General features: G+C 49.4%; 1 protein-coding gene across 8 annotated transcripts in view; it reads right to left on the reverse strand.

Moving 5' to 3' along the window:
* The window catches only part of PLA2G6 (phospholipase A2 group VI), a 51295-nt gene that overhangs the window by 796 nt on the left and 31208 nt on the right, over nt 1-19291 (reverse strand). For 7 of the 8 annotated variants that reach the window (XM_006174898.3, XM_032492213.1, XM_032492214.1 and 4 more), the window contains 9 exons: nt 17860-17968; nt 16766-16930; nt 15123-15201; nt 11965-12128; nt 11188-11338; nt 2708-2844; nt 2156-2310; nt 806-973; nt 195-268 (listed from right to left, as the gene is read on the reverse strand). In XM_006174898.3, the coding sequence (XP_006174960.3) occupies nt 195-268; nt 806-973; nt 2156-2310; nt 2708-2844; nt 11188-11338; nt 11965-12128; nt 15123-15201; nt 16766-16930; nt 17860-17968 (1202 nt within the window). The remainder of the gene's footprint in view (nt 1-194; nt 269-805; nt 974-2155; nt 2311-2707; nt 2845-11187; nt 11339-11964; nt 12129-15122; nt 15202-16765; nt 16931-17859; nt 17969-19291) is intronic. The other variant, XM_032492217.1, reaches the window with a different exon arrangement.

The raw sequence follows: 19291 nt of genomic DNA on the forward strand, positions 1-19291 counted from the left end.
CTGTCCGGATCAAGGAAGAGGGGTCACTCCAGGACACGTAGTCTGGGTGGGGGACAAGAGCCAGGACTGGGGTGGGCTTGAGGCACAGAGCAGCCCCTTGGGGGAAAGGGAACGTCCAGGCCAGGGCCTGGGGTGGGGAAGGTCATGGCCGGGCCAGGTGTGGGGCCAGGAGCCGGGGCCAGCCAAGCCCTCACCTGAAGTACTGGATGCCGACCATCTCGCACCAGGCTCGGGCCCGGTCCACGGCCCGCCCATCCGGATCCGTGCACTGGTGAGAAGCAGCCACTGTGAGTGTCCAGCCCACGCTGCACCCACAGCCCCTGCCTGGGGCCCCCAGGTTCCAGGGTAGCTTAGCCCCCAGTTGGCAGAGTGACTTTGGGCAAGTCCCCCTTTCTGTGCTTCAGTGACTGTCCCAGCTATACAATCAGAGGGGCACAGCCCATGGCTTTGACAGGTGGCTCAGCAGTACCTATTCAGGGTCAGTGAGAGTGGAGGGGCTGAGTGGACAGGCCTCCACATCCCTGTCCCCTGCAGCTTGTCCACCTGACCTTCTGGGCTCCCACATGGGCCGGGCTTGAAAGAAGGGCCCCACAGCCACTAAACCCCCCACTGTTGGTGGTCACTGAAGGTCCTGCCAGCAATGAGACACTGAACCGGGGACCCCTCCCCTGAGCTGGCTAAGGACGGCCAACAGAGCCCTGCCATCCCCCTGACGCCGAGGGTGAGGACACCATCCTAGGGGTGAGGACACCATCCTAGGGGTGAGGCCTCAGGGAAGTGGGCTTGGGGAGGGGCCCATACTCACACAGTCCACCACCATCTTGCCCAGTTCCTTGGCCCCAAAAACAGTCTTGGCCAGTTCCCAGGGGTTGCTGGGACGGAAGACGTCCACACAGGTCACAGGCACCTGCGGGGACCTCCCTGTCCCCAAGGAGACGACAATGGAGAGTTTCTTCACCTTGTTGCCCTGACCCTGTTGAGACAGGACCAGGTCAGAGGAGACCTTCCCCTCTGGGTAGGGGGCACCCAGGGGTAAGAGAGGCCCATGGCTGGGGCCCTGGGGGAGCATGAGGAGGGGCGACAGGCTCATGTGGCAAGAGCACAGCCCATGCTGCACCTTCTCTGCTTCGGATCAAGTTCTGCTGCCAATCTGCTGGGTGACCCTGGCAACCCACCTACCCAGGCTCCTCATCCACTTAGACGGATGATGTCTGAGGACCCCTTCCCATCCCACAGTCTCTCACTGATTCCTTCCTCCTCCAGGAAGCTTGCCCTGCCCCATCTGGCCCCTAGAGGGCGCTCGCCTCTCAGCTGCGTCACCTGGGACTGCGTCATGACCCAAGGTTCTTGGTGATGACCGTAGTGATAACCACAGCCAGCAAGCATACAGCACGCACGCTCGAGGTCAGGCATGCCCTAAACACTTCACAGATAAGAGTGCATGGATGCCTCACGACAGTCCCCAGGCTGGTACTATCAGTAGCCACACATAGTGGCTGAAGGGAAGCACGGGCAGAGTCAGGCCCCACCCAGAGGCCATGTACTGCACCCCCGCCTCTCCTACCACATGTGCCCACCTCTGTACTAAGCTCCTAAGGCTGAGGGCCGCTGCCTTTCCTCTGAATCGCTGACTCTGCACTGCCTCCTCCCCAAAGGCCTCAGGACCCTCTCCTCCGTGAGCCCTTCTGAGCCTCAGGTCTTTCAGCAGAGGTGATGCTCTGGGCCCTCTGTCACATCACCCAGAACACTTGGGTAAGTGTGTCCCTGCTTTGGACCGTCTTCCCTAAATGTGAGTTTCCAAAGGGCAAGCGTGTGTCTCCAGGCCGGGCCGTGTGGCTAGGTCTGCGACGGGAACACACTGGTATTGGGCTGCGGTCCCCGCAAACAGCAGATGTTGGTACTTAATAATCATAACGCTTCACCACCCAGTCCAGACTGGGCCTCAGAACCCCTCTTAGCACACTGCTTCAGGCAGGCACTACCAATCAAGCAGGTTTTTAAGTGTGAGATAAAGTTGCTGTTGCGTGCAAATAAATGAACACATGAATAAAAGCCACTTGCTCTCCTAGGAGTCAGTCCTTAGAAAGGGTTGCCGATACAGCGCAGCTGCAGTGGGCGGTCACGTCCACCCTCTCTGACCTGAGGTGGCTCTCACCTTGCGGATCATGTCCTGGTTGTACTCATGGATCTCGGTCATGGCGTCCAGTGTGGGGTTGTTGGCCAGCAGCCCGCCATCCAGGAAGCGCCCGTTGGGCCGGAAGTAGGTGGGGGCTGCCCCACTGCTCCGGGCTGCCCGCCACACCAGCTGCTCTGGGGGTGGGAGAGGAGGGGGCCCAGTGGCACACGAGATGAACACTTCGGACCTCAGGGTATGTGCGCGTGTGTGTACATGTGTGTGCATGTGGTGCTGCGGGAAGAGGGAGAGGCTGGGGACTCTTCAGAGGCAGGACCAGGACCGACGGCCATGCTGTCTGGCCCCACCGTCCTGGAGGAAGGCAGGGTGCAGCCGAGGGCCTCCTCTGGCCTGCCCGAGCCCTGACGGCTGCCCGGCTCTGCCTGCCCTCAGCTGATACACTGGGAGGCCAGGGCAGAGGGCGGGACGGTGGTGGCCTGGGGGGACCTGGCAGCAAGCCTGTGACTACCACCCACCACCCCACAGCCTCTCAGGCCAACAGCTCCCCACAGATGCATCAAACATGGTTTTAACCTGAGGGATGAGTTGGAGGCTTTAGGTTAACATTCTGGTTGAAACGAGGCTCCCGTACACACTCTGGAGCCTCGTAATTCCGGAAGAGGTGGAGTTCAGCCGGCTGCCGGTCAGAGAGTGTCCCTGTCAGCATCACCCTGGAGAGAAACAAGGACCAGGACACTGACCCATCCACTCTTGGCAATCCACCTATGGCAATTTTCGTCCAAACTGCAGATGCACTAATCCTTAAACTTGGCGATCCTACTTCTGGGACGCCATCCACACACGTGGGAGATGGGCACGCACTATTAATGGCATGGGTTGTTCAATGCCCCGCAGCTCCCCTGCGCAGTGGGGTCCGTGTCACAGCAGAACAATGTAGGAAGCACTTCATGTACTGATGGGTGGTGAGCACCAAGACTTACGGTGAAGTGGGAAAAGCAAGATTCAGGACAGTGTGTGTAGTATGCCACCATTTATCTAAAAACAAAACCAAAATGACCCTATGTACCTATTTGCTTGGTCAGAGGATAACTCCAAAAGGACCCATGTGCAGAACCTGGCAACAGTGAGTTGCCTCTGGGGCAGGGGACTGCTTGGTGGCTGCAGCTCCAGGACCGGAGTTGGGGGGAGACTTTTCAGCATATCACCTTTGATACCTTGCCAATGTTCTACCATGTGCGTCTATGATCTATTAAAAAAGACTCTTACTTGTCTCGAGAGACACAGGTGTCCTTAAATACTGCGGGGAGGGTAGACTGGCACAGCCCTGGAAACTAATATGTATTCAGACTCTTACAAAGGTCCTGGCTCTTTGATCTGGGAATTCCAATTTGGGAAATCTATTCTAAAGGATTACTCTTAATTACAATGAAAGCTTTTGGTTTAAGGCTACTCATGCGGTGTAATTTATTAGAGTGAAAAATGAGTGATCTAAAAGAAAACAATAGAAGCGGGAGACTAACAACGGGATGTTTTGCAGCCATTCCAAATTATGCTCGCAAGGAGTTCAGACTAACACAGAAATGTGTTTGTTACACTGAAAAATATAAAGGAAAGGGAACAAAAAACTCTGCAGAGGAAAAATAAAAGATTAGTTTTCCACTTCTAAGAATATCGTGGAAAGGTTATTTGAACAACCCTTCCACTGAACAATAAATTAAATGCTGGGGAAATTTTTTTTTTTTAATTTTAAAAGCATAGATGATCTTATATGATAGAAAGGAAAGACCAGGGTAAACTCTGAGGATGAGCACAAACCCAGAGACGTAAACGGAGCACAGACCCAGCTTTGACCTGAAGGCAGACACCAAACTGTCGATCTGAACTTCACTGCTGATGGCCTCGGGGGGCCAGGGGGACAGAAGTCAAAGCCCAGGGCCCACTAAAGGTTAGGGATTTAATGGGAGGCCCTCCCCACATGAGGTTGTAACCCCAAAGGGCTACCCCTTTAGATAATGGTACACCAGAAATAAGCTTGCTCCTTTCCCATCCCTGGAGGTTGTAAAGAAAGTTACCTGGCAGTGGACAAAGGAGGGAGGAAAAAAATCCCTGAAAATGTATAACCACAAACTAACACTTCTGTAGATTTGTGGTCTAAATTTGTATCATCTGGGGGGAAGTTCCAAAACCTTCATGCCAAGAATTTAGTTACAGTGGCCCTGGTTGGTAGTGTATGTGGATACCTCGAAGAGATAACACAAGACACTCTGGAGAAGATACCCTCATTCTAGGCCTCACAGAATCTGCACATATTATTTTTCAGCACTAAGGAACACCACACAGTTCCAAAAAGGGTGGAGGGGTATACAACAGGCACATCATGGATGAGAATCAGCATAAACCAACACAAACCCCGAAACATACCTACATAGACATTAGTTATTTGAATCCCCAAATGAAGATGATAAAACAGGTATGCTTACAATGTTTAATGACATCAAAGACAAGCTTATTATTATTATTATTATTATATTATTATTATCATCATCATCATCATCATCATCATCATTCCCTAAATAATATATTTAGGGAATAGAAAACTACAAGTAATGGCCTAGAAGATTTTAAGAAAAACAGAGTACTTCTAGAAATTAAAGAATAAAATAAGAAACTCAGTGAATAGGTTAAATGGAAAATCAGATAAAGCTAAAGAGAGAATTAGTGAATTAGAAAATAGGTAAGAAGAAATTATCCAGAATGCACCTCAGAGAGACAAAATGAAAGCATATACAGGAGAAGTTAAAAGACATGAAAGATAGAAAAGCTCTAACATTTTAAGTTGGAGTTTCATAAGGAGAGGAGAGAGAAAATTAGGTAGAGGCAAGGGTAAACAGATAATGACTTGGGCCTCCAGAACTGAAGACACCAATCCAAAGATTCAAGAAGACCAAAAAAATCCCATGCAGGATAAATGAGAAGGAATTCATATCTAGAGATAACATAGTGTAACTGCAGAGCGCCAAAACCAAACAAACACATAAATAAAAGTATCCAGAGAGAACAGACCACTTACTTTCAAAGAAGCAAGAGTTAAACTGAAATTGACTTTGCAAGTGCAACAATGGATGCTAAAAGATAATGATATTTTTCATGTTCTACAAGAAAATCATCAGCCTAGAATTCTATACTCAACAAGAATAAGAGAGAAATAAAAGAATGTTCAATTGATGAGGATGAAATAAAACTAGTGTCAAATGATGAGAGTGAAAGCAAGCTATTTGCAGACAATTCTGCTAGTGGAGAATTCACTACCTGCAGATCATCTCTATGGAAAAGTCAAAAGAATATACTGTAGGCAGAAGGAAGGCAGTCACAGATGGAAGTCTGGAATGCAGGAAAGAATGTAAAGCAAAGAAACGATACACATATATCCATATAAATACACATATGCACACACATACACATACACACATACGTACCCAATGATACAGCTACAGCCAGCTCATACTGGTTGTGAGAACCTATTGTTAAATCTCATCAGCTGGTTGTTAAACTGTTGGTAGCTTGAGATTGGCCAAGGTGGGAGTATTTATGCCATGGGAGCTGGCAAACACCATAAATCAGGGCTTTCCCCTGCCCAGAGATCTGGTTTACTAGCATGCCACTTGATAAATATAAATAAACATCAAATTCAAAATACAATAATAATGTCTTGTGAGGTTTCAAAAAACAAGATAGATTTAAAATACAAAAAGTAACTATAAATAAGATGGAGGAAGGAATATGGAATTAAGCATTTAAAAATCATTGATTATCTAAGGGGAGGCTAATAGTATCAATTAAATTTAGACTTCTATAATATACACTAAAAAGAAACCAGAAATGAGCATATAATTTTGAAACTACTGGAGTTGGGGGTGGAATGTAATGATTAAAACTATTCAGTAAATCCAAAAGAAGGCAAGAAAGAGAAAAAGAAACACAGAACAAAATAGGATAGCATATATCAGCCCAAATATACCAGCAATTCCGTACATATAAATGGATCAGCTCTATAAACTACGAGATTAATTATATGAAGGTTCTGATAGTCAAGCCAATCTGCTAAACTAGACTTAACAAATTAGTTAATTTTTAAAAGTATATTATTATGCATTAAAAACCTATAAATGGACTCAATGCATAGATTAGATAAAGAACAAATCCAACTCTAGGTAATTCACAAGAGAGTCATTTAAAACATAAGGATTAAAGAAAGTTAAATTAAAGCATGACCACAGACATACCATGCAAATACAGCCAAAGAACGTTAGTATAACTATACTAACATCAGACAAAATAGACATTAAAGTAAAAAGGATTCTTTAGAGATAAAGAGGGCTGCTTCATGATAATAAAAGGTTCTAGTTGCCAGAAAGATTCATAAAAACCTCCACTGATATGCACTGAACAGCATAGTGTCAAAATATTAATGTAAAAACTGACAGAAGTAAAGAGTGAAAAGGCAAATCCCCACAGTGGAAGAGTTCAATGCAGATCTTTCAGTAACTGGCAGAAGTGGACAAAAAATTAGTACAGATACATAAGAATTGGAAATTTGTAACAGCGTTCCTAGCCAACATGATTTAATTGACATGTGCAGATAGCGGCACTCAACAAATGAAGAATCCATCCTCTTTTAAATTACACATGGGGTATCTACAAACACTGAATATAGAAGGCTGCAAACCAAGTCTCTACAAATTTTAAAGCACCAAAATCAAACAGAGCATATCCCCTGGCCACAAAGCAATTAATAACGAAAAGACAACTAGAAAATCCCTAAGTTTAGAAATTGTGAAATGCCATTTTTAATACCTTATGGTTTAAAAATTATAATAAAAATTAGAAAATATTTTGAAATGAACGTGATAATGAGATGTAATTAAAGCAGTACTTGAGGAAGCTGTTTAGATTTACATACACACACACACATATACACACATATATAAGATATACACATATATTATATAGTAGAACAAAAGAAAGGCCAAAAAAAAATCAATGAGCAAAACATTTATTTCAAGAAGTTCAACAACTAAATAAACCCAAAGAAAGTACAAGAAGGAATAAATATATAAGAGCAGAAATTAATGAAACCAAAAGTGTACATACAATGAAGAGCCAATAAATAGCCAGCCCAAAGTTGGGTTTTTAAAAGACCAATCCAATCAAAAAACCTGTGGTAGCAATACTGATAAAATGAAAAGAGGGGGTGTAAATAATCAGGAATGACAAGAGAGCCAGCACAACAGATACTGTGGACATTAAAGATAGTAAGAGAATTTTTTACCAACTCGATGCCAATAAATTTGAAGATTTATATAAAATGGACATATTACTAGAAAAACATAACTTAACCAAAACTAAACTCAAAAAGATGTTTAGAAGCCCTGGACAGTCTTATAACCCTTAAAGAAATGAATTCCATCATTAAAAATCTCCCCACCAAGCAAACTCCAGGCCTAAATGACCTCACTGGCAAGTTCTACCAAATATTCAAGGAAGAAGTAGAATCACTATTATACTAACTCTTCTGGGAAATAGAAAAAGAAGAAACACTTCCCCTAAACCAAAACCCTGCAACCTAAAAATGGGAATAAACAGGTCAATCTCACTCACGAACATGGATACAAAAATCCTAAACAAAATATTAGCCAGTTGAGCCTGTCAGAATCCCTCTGTGTACAAGGTACCGGGAATTGAAAGCAGGGATTCAAACAGTTCTGTGTACACCTGTGTGCACAGAAGTACTATTCACAATAGCTAATAGGTGGAAATGAACCAAATGTCCATCAACAGATGAATGGATAAACAAGGGCACATTATGGGCAATGGAATATTATTCCGTCTTAAAAAGGATGGAAATTCTGTCACATGCTACAATATGGATGAAACTTGGGCACATTATGCTGAGTGAAATAAGCCAGTCACAAACTGACAAATACTGCATGAATCCACTTGCATGAGGTACTTCGAGGAGTTAAACTCATGGAGACAGAAAGTACAATGAGGACTTCCAGGGGCTGGGGGAGGGGAGGAATGGGGAGCTGCTGTTTAACGGGTACAGGGTTTCAGTTGTGCAAGATGAAAGAGGTCAGGAGATTAGTTGCAGAACATTGTGAATATACTTAACACTACTGAATTGTACACTTAAAAATGGTTAAGGTGAAAAAAATGATTAAGATAGTAAATGTTATGTGTATTTTCCCCAAACTAACATTTTAAAAATAAATGGTATTTCTAAATACCAGCTACAATTAGAAAATAAAATGTTTTAAAATGTGTAATTTACAGTAGCACAAAAACGTACACAGCACCTAACTAAAAATCACAGCTGTGTAAGATCACTGTAGATAAAATTATAACACCGCACTGGGAAACTTTAGACAAATGGAATGTTTTAGTTCTCTAATTGGAAGACTTGGCATTTTAAGATGTCAAGTCTCCTCTAAATAACCTTACAGATTCAGTGTAATCTCAATCAAAATCCCAACGGGATTTGCTTTTCTGCAGAATTTGACAGTCTGATTCTACAATTTCTATGGAAGTACAAATAGCAACAAGTAAGCCATATCTCACGGCATCTCTATGTGCTAGGTGCTTTTTAAGTGCTCTATAAATAGAACTATTATTACTCCTCAAGAAAACCCCAGGAAGCAGGTAGTGTATTATTCCCATTGTCGAGAAAAGGAAACTTCAGGGTACATGCTCTTAACCACTTCTCTAAAGGGCCTCCAAGAATAGCCTTGAAGGAGGGCAAGGTGGGAAGCCCTGCTATGAACTTGTTATAAACGCTGTAGAATTAGGGCTCTGCAACCAAAACCAGGCCCAGGAAGGACCCTTGACCCACGGCTGAGGAAGTGAGACCTGCGATGCGGACAGAAAGACTGACTTTTCGCAGGTGAGGCTGGGGAAACTGGTTATTCATGTGGAAAACAGGAAATTGGATCTCTCCTAATACAATAATCAATTCCAGGTTGATAAAAGACCTAAACAGGAGAGGCAGATCTAGAGAGCGCCCTGACCTGACACAGGAAAGTAGCTTCCTGTCTCAGGTTAAGGAAGGGTTCTTGAATGGACATAAAAAGCACAAACCATAAAAAAGGAAAACACTTATAAATTCTACTGCATTAAGAACATCTGTTCATTATCAAAACACCACCAGGAGAGTGAAAAGACAAGCCTAGAGTGGGAGAAGAGATTTCAAATTCATGTATCCATCAAGGGACTAGTTTTCAAAATATAAAAAAGGTCATTGAGATGCCGCAAAACCCCAAAATCACACAGCACAATTTTGCCAAAAATGGGTAAAACACTTGAACAGGAACTTTACAAAAGAGGAAATCCAAATGGCCTTTAAACTTATGAAAAAGTGTTCAACCTCATGAGTAATGAGGAAAATAAAAATTCCAACCAACAGAGACAGTATCTTATACCCCCCACCCCAGATTTAGAAAGATAAAAATATTTGATACTAAACGATGTTAGCAAGAACGCAGAGCACCAGGAACTCTCGAAGATGGTTAATGGGAGTGAAAACAGAAACCACCACTTTGGAAAACAGTTAAGCCGAATCTAAGAGTTGAGGCCATGTATCCTCCAAGACTTCGCAGCTCTACTCCTAGGTCTACTCCTGACATGGTCAGAAAACAAGTCCCAAAATGTTTGCTGCAGACCAAGGGGGCCAAACTGGAAACAACCCAAGTGTCCATCAAAGGTATTTGGAGCAATAAACTGTGGGATGTAGTCATTTGAGCAACAAGAATGAATGAAACCCAGTTTCATCCAACAGCAGGGACCACGCTGACAAATTGATGGCATTGATGGGAAGAAAGACAGCACGCAAAATGATTCTGTCCAAGCCCAGAGATGGGCAGGATCGAAACCATGCTCAGGGATGCATTCAGTGGTGAAACTACACAGAAAATCCAGGACGCCTGGTTCACACCAGTCAGGAGAGAAGATACCCTGTGGGGGACAGGGAGCAGGAGCTGTGATGGGGGCTGAGCACACACTAAAGGGGCTTTTGGACTTTGCTGATGGTCATATGTGGGTGTTTGCTTTAGAGTTATTCATTGAACTGTTTTATGTACTTTTCTAAATATATGTTCTATTTCACAGTTAAAAGGAAAAAATGTCTAAATAACCAAAAAAAATTTTTAACATTATCTTTTGGTTAATAAATCATGGATGATATTTTCCTCTTTTTACTTTTCATATCTTCCAATTTTTCTTAAAAGACTATGTATTACTCTTAAATGAAAAAAAAGGGTTATTATCAAAAGAAATCCTCTTAACCCCGCTAGGGCTCGCTCACACTTCACTTCCTCCTGACCACCGTGTCCACAGTCCTTTCTCCCTCTTGCTCCCACAGATAATCAGGCAGTTGCTGGGCGCTTTTCAGGGGCCTGCTCTGGGGCAGGCACCATGCTAGATGCTGGGGCTACACGGAAAACAAAGCAGTCATGTTCCTGCTTCAGGGAGCTCAGAGTCTGGGAGGCGGGCTAGGCATTAGACAGACAATAAAGTAATTCCAGGATGGGAAATAAATACTACAAAGACAGGGTGGTGCTGAAGGCTCTCCTGGAACCTCTTAAGCACATGGTGCCTTGCGTGGCTGCCATTTTTTTCAGGTCACTTATCTCCCAGCCAGACTGGAAGCCTTTCCGCCTGATGCTGCATCACCCCAAGACTCACAGGCATGTGCACACCCGTGCGCGCGCGCGTGCGCACACACACACACACACACACACACACACACACAGAGTGCCGGGGGTCGGGGCAGAGCCGTGCTCAGCAAGCCTGTGTGCGGTGGATGAGAACTGACCCACTCTGACCCAGGGATGTGCTGTTTGGGTGGAAAAATATCAGACACAGCTTGAGGATCTTCTGCACCTGTGCTCCCCCTCCCCGCAGCTTTAATCAGACCAGGGCAGGGGGTCCCTCTGCCCCAGGAACAGTGAAGGGGTGCACAGCTGGGACCAAGCCATGATGCTCCCACTGAGGAGGCTTACTTGGGTTTCTTGACATCCGTCATCTTGGTGTGCTCTCCAAACTCCCGCTTCAGGAACTCCTCCAGGGGCCCCGACTCGTAGGGCCGCGAGCCCCGGAACACCTCATCCTTCATGCGAAAGTACACACCACGCATGTAGGCCATGGACTTGCCTAGGAACAAGGGGGTCGGAGGTGGGGAGAGACACAAGGGCCGCCCCCGCAGACGGCTGCGCACAGGCCGGCTGCGGGAACCAGAGGGACGGATTTACAAGGCATGGACCAAGCTGGGGCGCCTGGGACCCTCCTGTGCAACTTCCCACACAGGCAGGGACCCCCTTCAGCAGCCCCCAGGTTTGATATTTAATTTGGTATTCGTAATTTTGTATTATTTTCCTTGAAGGAGGGCCCTGAAAGTGTAAAAGCTTGTAAATCTAGATCCACCCTGTTGGTCACAGAATAGAAGGAACAGCCCTGTCCTGTGAGCCTCCCAGAACAGATGGGGGTCAAAGGCGCCTCACCCAGGCCCGGGGTGTGCGTGCGGAGGCTGTGGAAAGGGGAGCTTCTGCCCGCGTGAGAGGCTGAACTAGCCTCCAGCCCATCACTAGCCACCCCCTGCCCCCCAGCCCTGCTCCTTCTGCCCTTGGACTCCAACACCCTCGGCTGCCCCACAAAGGGCTTACGGGCCCTCCCCTCCCCTATGACCCTCTCTGCAATGCCCTGAAAATAAACTCAGCCCAATTCAAGGGCAGGTCTCAGGCCCACCGATCCTGGCCCCCAGGCCCAGGGGCTGCCCTCACTGTGCAGAATGGCCAGGGCCAGGATGCCCCCCGTGCTGGTCCCTGCCACCCAGTCAAAGAGGTCCTTGGTGGCAATGCCCGAGGCCTTCTCGATGGCGATGAGGAGCTGGATGATCACCAGGCCTTTCACGCCCCCTCCGTCCAGGCAGAGCAGGTGGTCGTGGCTGCAGTGGGGACAGCAATGGGAGAGAAGAGGGACCCCTTACAGCCTGGCACTTGGCACACTGTGTCCCTGAGCATCTTTACCGCGGCAGCCACGTGAGTATGGGGAAACCAAGCCCCTTGGAGTGGAGCTCGCTTGCTACCAGGGCCATGGGGAGGGAGCGGTGAAGTCAGTACAGGAATAAACACAGTATTTCAGGAGGTGGAAAGTGCAAGAGAGAAAGATAAAGGAAGGTAAGTGCAGCAGAGGGGCAGGGAAGGCCTCACTGGCCAGGTGCCACCTCAGCAGACACCTGGGTCTGTCTAGCCAACTCTGGATGGTGTACTCCCTAAGGGCAGCCATTGGGTTTTGGTCAAATCCAGATCCCCAGTCTGTAAAAAGAAGTTGTGGTATATTTATACAATGGAATACTACTCATCCATAAAAAATAATAAAATAATGCCATTTGCAGCAACATGGATAGATCTGGAGATTGTCATTCTAAGTGAAATAAGCTAGAAGGAAAGAAAAATACCATATGATATGACTTATATGTGGAATCTAAAAAAAACGAGACAAACGAACTTACTTGCAAAACAGAAACACTCTCAGACATAGAGAACAAACTTGTGGTTACAGTGGCGGGGGAAGGAGGGTAGGGAATAAGTTGGTAGTTATAGAGATTTGCAGATACTAACTGATACATATAGAATAGGTAAACAAGTTCATGCTGTGTAGCACAGGGAACTATATTCGATAACTTAAAGTAACTTATGGTAAAAAAGAATATGAAAATGAATATATGTATGTTCATGTATGACGAAGCATTGTGTTGTATACCAGAAATTGACACAACATTGTAAACTGACTATACTTCAATAAATAAATAAATATAAATATAAATACATAAATACATATATATATAGATATAGATCCCCAGTCCCAGCCCTGATAAACGTCTGTTGGAATTAAACAGGGCTGGGGGGAAGGGCTGGTCTGCAGCTGCAAGGAACAGGTGAGATGGCAGGAAGGTCAGGCCCCACCACCCAGGTGGGAGCTGCAGGGGAGCTGGGGGCAGGGAGGAAGGACCATCTATGTGTCAGGAGCCATGAGGAGTTTCTACCAGCATGAAATCACTTAAATATCCCAAACCCCTTCAAGGTGGACACTCCCTGTTACCCGGTGCATATCTGTAGGGGTTAAGCTCAGAAGTTAGATGGTTGCCCAAAGTCACACAGGTGGATCTGGACCCGGGTCTGCTGACTCCTGGGTCACACGTTCTCCAAGCCATCCTGACCCGTCTCCCCTGGTCTCATCATGCCCAGTCCCCACAGGAGAAGGCCTCCACAGTCTGTGCTCAGACCTGGAACCTTCCTTCTGGTCTCCTCTTCTCTCCATCTCAGCTTAGATGTTACCACTGAGAAGCCTGCCTGATGCCAGCGGGACCCTCCCGCTCAGCCCACTCCTGCTCCACCCACTTCCTTGGTGCAGAGCCTGTCTCGCTTCCACAAGTAATCACTTTTGGTCCCTTGTTTACTGCTTTTCTTTCCCCACTGAGGGCAGGGATCGGCTCTGCTCAGTGCAGCGCTGCTTATCCACAGACACTCAGCTGGTAAATGAAGGAGCCCGTGAGACCCACCTCCGGGGTCCTTCATCTTTTCCTGGACAGGCTGCCCAGCCCCACAGGAAGCCCAGAGAGGCACAGCCCTGCAAGGCCCCTGACCAGAAAGGCTGGAGCAAAGAGGCAGGAGACCTTTCTGAGGATGTGTGGCTGGTAATGGAGGAATTGACCCAGAGGGAGCAAGGCTGAGCTGAGTGGCTCTCAGATCCTGTGTGGGGAGGTCCCCACAGAAGTGTCCTGACTCTTGCCTCAGCCTCCCTCCAGGAGGGCACCCAGGCTTATCCACGCTCCCCTGGTCCTGCTGGAGAAACTGCCTCCTCCCTCCTCCTACTGGTCGGGACATGTCCATCCTCCCTCTAGTAACTTCCTTGGCCCCTGCACAGGGGTACGTGTGGAGAGGGCACTGTGTAGTGGTGGGGAAGGATGAGGAGGCTGTAAAATAGGGGAGGTGCCCCCCCAGGGCACACATTACAGGGTGGCGGAAGAAACGAGTGGGCTACACCAAGAAGAAGCCGATCCTTCAGGCGAGGAGAGGCAGAGCCACGCGATGCGGCTGCCTGGCCCTGGGATCAGGGGCTGCACCTGTTTCCAGGAGAAGAGAGCTTTCCCTGCAGGGGTACAGCCGGGAGAAGCCTGCAGTAGCAGAAAGGGCATGGACTTGGAAGACCTGGGCTGAGACTGCTCTGAAACTCACTCCGTGCACCCTTACCCTCTCGGGGACTCAAGTTCTGCATTTGCAAAATAAGGTGACTAATGCCTCCCTAGGAAGGCTGTTAGGAAAGCAGCATAGTAATAAACAGACAACAAATGAACCACCTCTGTTATTAAAGGGAGGGTGGAGAGACCACAGCCCATAGGAAGCACGTTTGTCCTGGTGATGCACCAGGCCGGCGGGCACTGATTCTGGGCACCAGGGACTGTCCTCAAGCACAGGGCTTGGGCTTCTTCTCTTTGTGCCCATCACCCAGGCCTGCCTCCTAGAACAGGCCTGGATATTCAGCAGGTGTTTGGGAAATCAGCCCACCCCACTAGCTCTCGGAGGGAGGCGGGGTAAGGAGTGAGTGGATCAGAGGGAAGCAGGCTGAGCATCGCGGCAGCTGCGGACTCTCTCCAGAGGAGATCTGGGCCATCTCCGCTGACAATCCATGACACGGTCGGGGAGAGCAGGGACAGGGCCGCAGCCAGCTCCGTCCTGTGACGTGGGGGCCTGCAGGGTGACTGATGGAGGAGCAGAACAGGCCCTCTGAAGACTCAAGTCTCTTTGCTGTGAACTGCAGAGGGCGCGAGCTACCTTGCAGAGCCAGGGGCAGACTAGACAAAAGCCCTGAGCCTCCTGAGGGGCCCCTAGGAGAGGCCTCGTGCCTGTGCCCCACCCCCCTTCCCTCCTCCACTTACGTCCGCTTCTCATCCCTCATGGAGCTCAGGATGAAGGCTGGCTTCCGGGCCCGGGAGATGTGCACGAGGTCCTGCAGTTCTGTGAGGCACAGGGCAGGGTGGGCTGGGGCCAGGCAGAGGCAGGGCCCCCCGCCACCCTGTGGGTCCTGAGGGCAAATCTGGAGCTGGGCCCTCACCCCACTGTCCCTAGCAGGAGCATCTGCCTCCTGCCCCCAGGAAGGGCTCTTTGTCCCAGGATAAAGCTGAGGCAGAGGCCACAGGCCCCTCAGGGAGAGACAGGCTGGAGATCAGAGGGGAGCCCACTGCTCTGGGGATGGCCTTGCACCCTGCCCAGCCAGCTCCCGATTCTTCTCAATGTTTTCCTCCCGAAGCCCTGAAGCACAAGCACCCCTGACATGTCCTGTGTTTGCAGCTCACGAAGCGTTTCTTCATGCAGGGGGGCCAGTGCTGACAGCCACCATCACCAGACCCATCATCCCCAATTTACACGAGGCTCAGAGCCGTTACACAACTCATCCAAGGTCATTAAGCCAAAAGGGCTGAGTCAGGACATTCCTCGGGGTTTAACTCCATGAAGGAATGGAGACCTCCCCACCTCTCTTTAGATGCCTCTCGTCCTGATCCAGGTCTGGAAACTTCCTCTGCTGCCTCAGATCGGATGCACCCATTCAAGGCGCCCATGTTTTCCCCTGTGCCCAAAGCCCACCCTGTGCCCACCCCATGGATTAGCTGCCCTCCTGGCGAGCAGTGCGGCCCCAGGTGGCCTGGCTTAGCAGTGCCACGTCCTCTGGGTGCTGATGGGCACCCCCGACCACTGTGCATGGAGACTAGAAGCAGCAAAGCAGGAAGGCAGCCCGCCAGGCGGTGTCTCCCGCTCACCAGGGCAAGTGGCCAGAGAGTGGGCGAGAGGAGCGGGAGACTGGCTGGGAGAGGCGGTGGACAGAGCGCCAGGGGGAGGTTTATGCAGCTGAGAAAAAGGGGACGAGGGGACTAGAGCTGCAGCTAAAGTCAGGGTCTAGCGGGCTCTGCGGCCCCTCTAGGCCCAGGGCATTACCCATCTGACGCCGGGCCCCAGGCCCACCATCCAGCCTGGCTTGGGTGGCTGACTGCCTGTAAAATTGAGAGATTAAGATGGGGGGCAGGTCCTGGGTGGGGATGAGCAAGGGGAGAAGAGAGATGGGCCCAGAAGGACTAACTGTGGCTGCCTGCTCTGCCTGTCCTGCGCTCCAGGCTTAGCTGGGCTATGCTGGCTGGAGGTGCTGGTGTCTGTTTCCCCCAAGAGTTTTAAAAAGTTGCCAGTTTGCCAAGGATCAGTCCCTGACAGCCCTGTTCAGGGGACCCCACTCCCAATCGATCCAGGGCCCTGGGTGGGCCAGCCCACAGAAAGCCCAGGGGCATCTCCTCAGGGGCCGTCTCCAAGGGCACCAAAGATACACGAGGTGGATGCTGGTTGCCTGGCCAGTAGGTCACTGAAGGAGAACAGAAGTGGAGCACACAGGCCCCAGGCCTGATGGAGATTCAGCAGCGTGGCAGGAAGGCCGCCTTCTGCCTTGGGGCCTCGTTTCTTCCCCATCAAGGACTGCTCTGACCCAGGGGCCTGGGAGCCAGGTGGAGAGGAGGGAAGTGGGAGGGGAAAGGCCTACCTAGGTTGTTTAAGCTGATCGGTGGGGGCTGAGATCTTTCCAGGGAGAAGAAGGAATGCTGCGCTGTCGCGGAGCACTGCTCCGCGGAGACCCCTTGGAGGAGTGGGGAGCGGTAGTCGGCCCCTACGGTTCTCAGCAGAGTTAAGAGCGCCTTCCTGGTGACAACTTGTCATGGTTTGGGGAAGGAGGAGATCGCACAGGATCATAAATTATGTCACATGCAAGTGAGAGGTCCCTCCTTTCCACACACGGCCCCCTCTCCCAGGCCACATGGGTGTGTGTGGGATCGGGGCCCAGTTCCACTCCAGTCTGTTACATCCAAAGCAGCCTCCTGGGGCCAGGGAGGGCCCCGGGGGCCAGCCGTGAAATACGGAAGGTTGGTGTTGCCTGGCCCAAATATTTGAGGGTCTCCCTTTTCCTTCTGTGCCAGTCAAGAAAGCAGGACTCCCACTGCCATGTTCAGCAACTCTCCACGCCTTCAGGGCTCCAAGGGGGTGAACCAGCCAGTGGGCGTTTACTCCCAGCTAACGGATGGGATAACTGAAAACGCACATGTGCGCACACACGCACACACGCCTGCTTGCACACGCTATCGGGTACACACCCACAGCAAACTCCACAGCTCCCCGAGACCCTCCAGAGGGCCCTCCAGGCTTCTGATAAGGAGGATCTGCTCTTTCCAGCCCGGAAGCCACGGCTCACGGAGAGACATGCAACACATGCACCAGCCTGTGGCTAATCTTGCAAGTGGTTCCACGAAGGGTAGGGAAGAGGGTTGTTGCTGCTGCCAACCCCCGAACCCCTAGAGTCTTGGCACCCTGAGGCGGGATAGGGGGTTGCAAAGAAGACTGGTTTGGCAACTCCCAGCCCCAACCTGTGGCCTCCATCTAGCTGTCAGGGCCCCTGTTCTTGGAAAAGGAAGCCTGCCCTCTGGGCCTCCCAGGTGCTTCCAGGTGCCACTCCAGGCACAGAGCAACTAGGGGTGGGTAAGGACAGGATGCTGGCACCTTATGGCCGGGACTTCCCTCCTTCCCAGTCCCTGTACACCCAACCCACCGCTGCCCAACCCTGGTCCCAGAGTGGAGAGCACGTACGTCTGCTGATCCTAGAGGCTATGAATGCAGGAGTTTCCCCAGAGTCATTCGGGGTGTCCACCTCTGCCCCAAATACAATGAGGGCCTTGACCATCTCCACGTTGTCTTTCTGTTGGGGACAGAGGGAGGAGGGGAAATATACAACAGCTCAGGGAGACGAAGAATAAAAGGACCCCGACCTCCTCCCCTTTAACCATCAACTCGGTGGGCCTCTCACCAGCACAGGGAGAGACCCTGGAACCCTTCTGACCCCCGCCCACAGTTGATCCTGTATTCCAAAGTCTACAATTTGAAGGCTGGTGCCCTGATACACAGGCTTACAAGTATCCCCAGGTGAGGGGTTAATAACCCAGGCAGAAACTGGAAGTGAGCCACCCAGCCCCAAGCCCCGCCAGCTCCTTCCCAAACGAAGCAATGCATCTATGACCCCTGAGCCAGGGGCCAAAGGGTCAGTCCTGATGGCTTTCAGGAGTAGTAGGAGTGGGTGAGCAAGGAAATAAAAGCTGTCCTGCCCATCGAGTTCAGGGGGCCAGTTCTGGGGGAGGAATCAAGAACACGTCCTCCCTAATGGCAGCTCCCCTCTGCACAGCAAGCGCAGGGAACGTCTGGAGGCTGGGCAGTGGGGCCAGAGGGGCACGGTTTCCCAGGAAAAACCAACAGACTGGCTGCCGGGAGACCTGGGTGCTGGTCCTATCACCTCCCTCTCTCGGGGCCTGATTTCCTAGCCTGGAAAATAAAGAGCTGTGTCTAGAACGCCATTTTCCACACACCATTAGGATGCTTGTGGGCACAGGTAAATGTGTGTGTTTCAACCATTAGTTATGTGCTTCTTTTTTGGTAACCTCTTATTTGTGGCACGGTTTACCACCTGTGTTGTAATAGAACAGTTCCTTCCAAATAAATTTAAGTAAATTTAAAAGCAAGCCAACTTAAAACAGTGACTAAGTACACAGTGGTAAACATGGTTCCTGAATGTGCCACAGCCTATGCAGATGGTATGCAGGTGACTAAAGAAAGGAAACAATGGCCTAGGTCAGCAGTTCTCAAAGTAAGACCTGTGGACCCCCGTGGATGCAGAGACCCTTCAGAGAGCTCAAGAGGTCAGAACCATTTTCATAAAAATATCAAGATGTGGTTTGCCTTTGTACCATGTTGACGTTGGCACTGATGGTGTAAAAAAAAAACTGCGGATAAAAATGCTGGTACCTTCGCCTGAAGCAAGGCAGTGGCACCAAACTAACTGGTGTCACGGTTTTCTTCTCTGCCACGCGCTCATCGTAAAAAGTACATTCGTTCATTCAAAAGCCAGCTTTCTTTTAGAAGGCCCTTGATGAAGCAGTAAGAAACATTAATGTCATTAAATTTCAACCCTGGCGTGTTCAGTGTCAAAATAGAGAGTGTGCACCAGATGCTTCTGTGGCAGAATCAAGGA

This window comes from Camelus ferus, chromosome 12 (genome assembly GCF_009834535.1).
Source record: "Camelus ferus isolate YT-003-E chromosome 12, BCGSAC_Cfer_1.0, whole genome shotgun sequence".
In the NCBI taxonomy this organism is placed as follows: Eukaryota; Metazoa; Chordata; class Mammalia; order Artiodactyla; family Camelidae; genus Camelus; species Camelus ferus.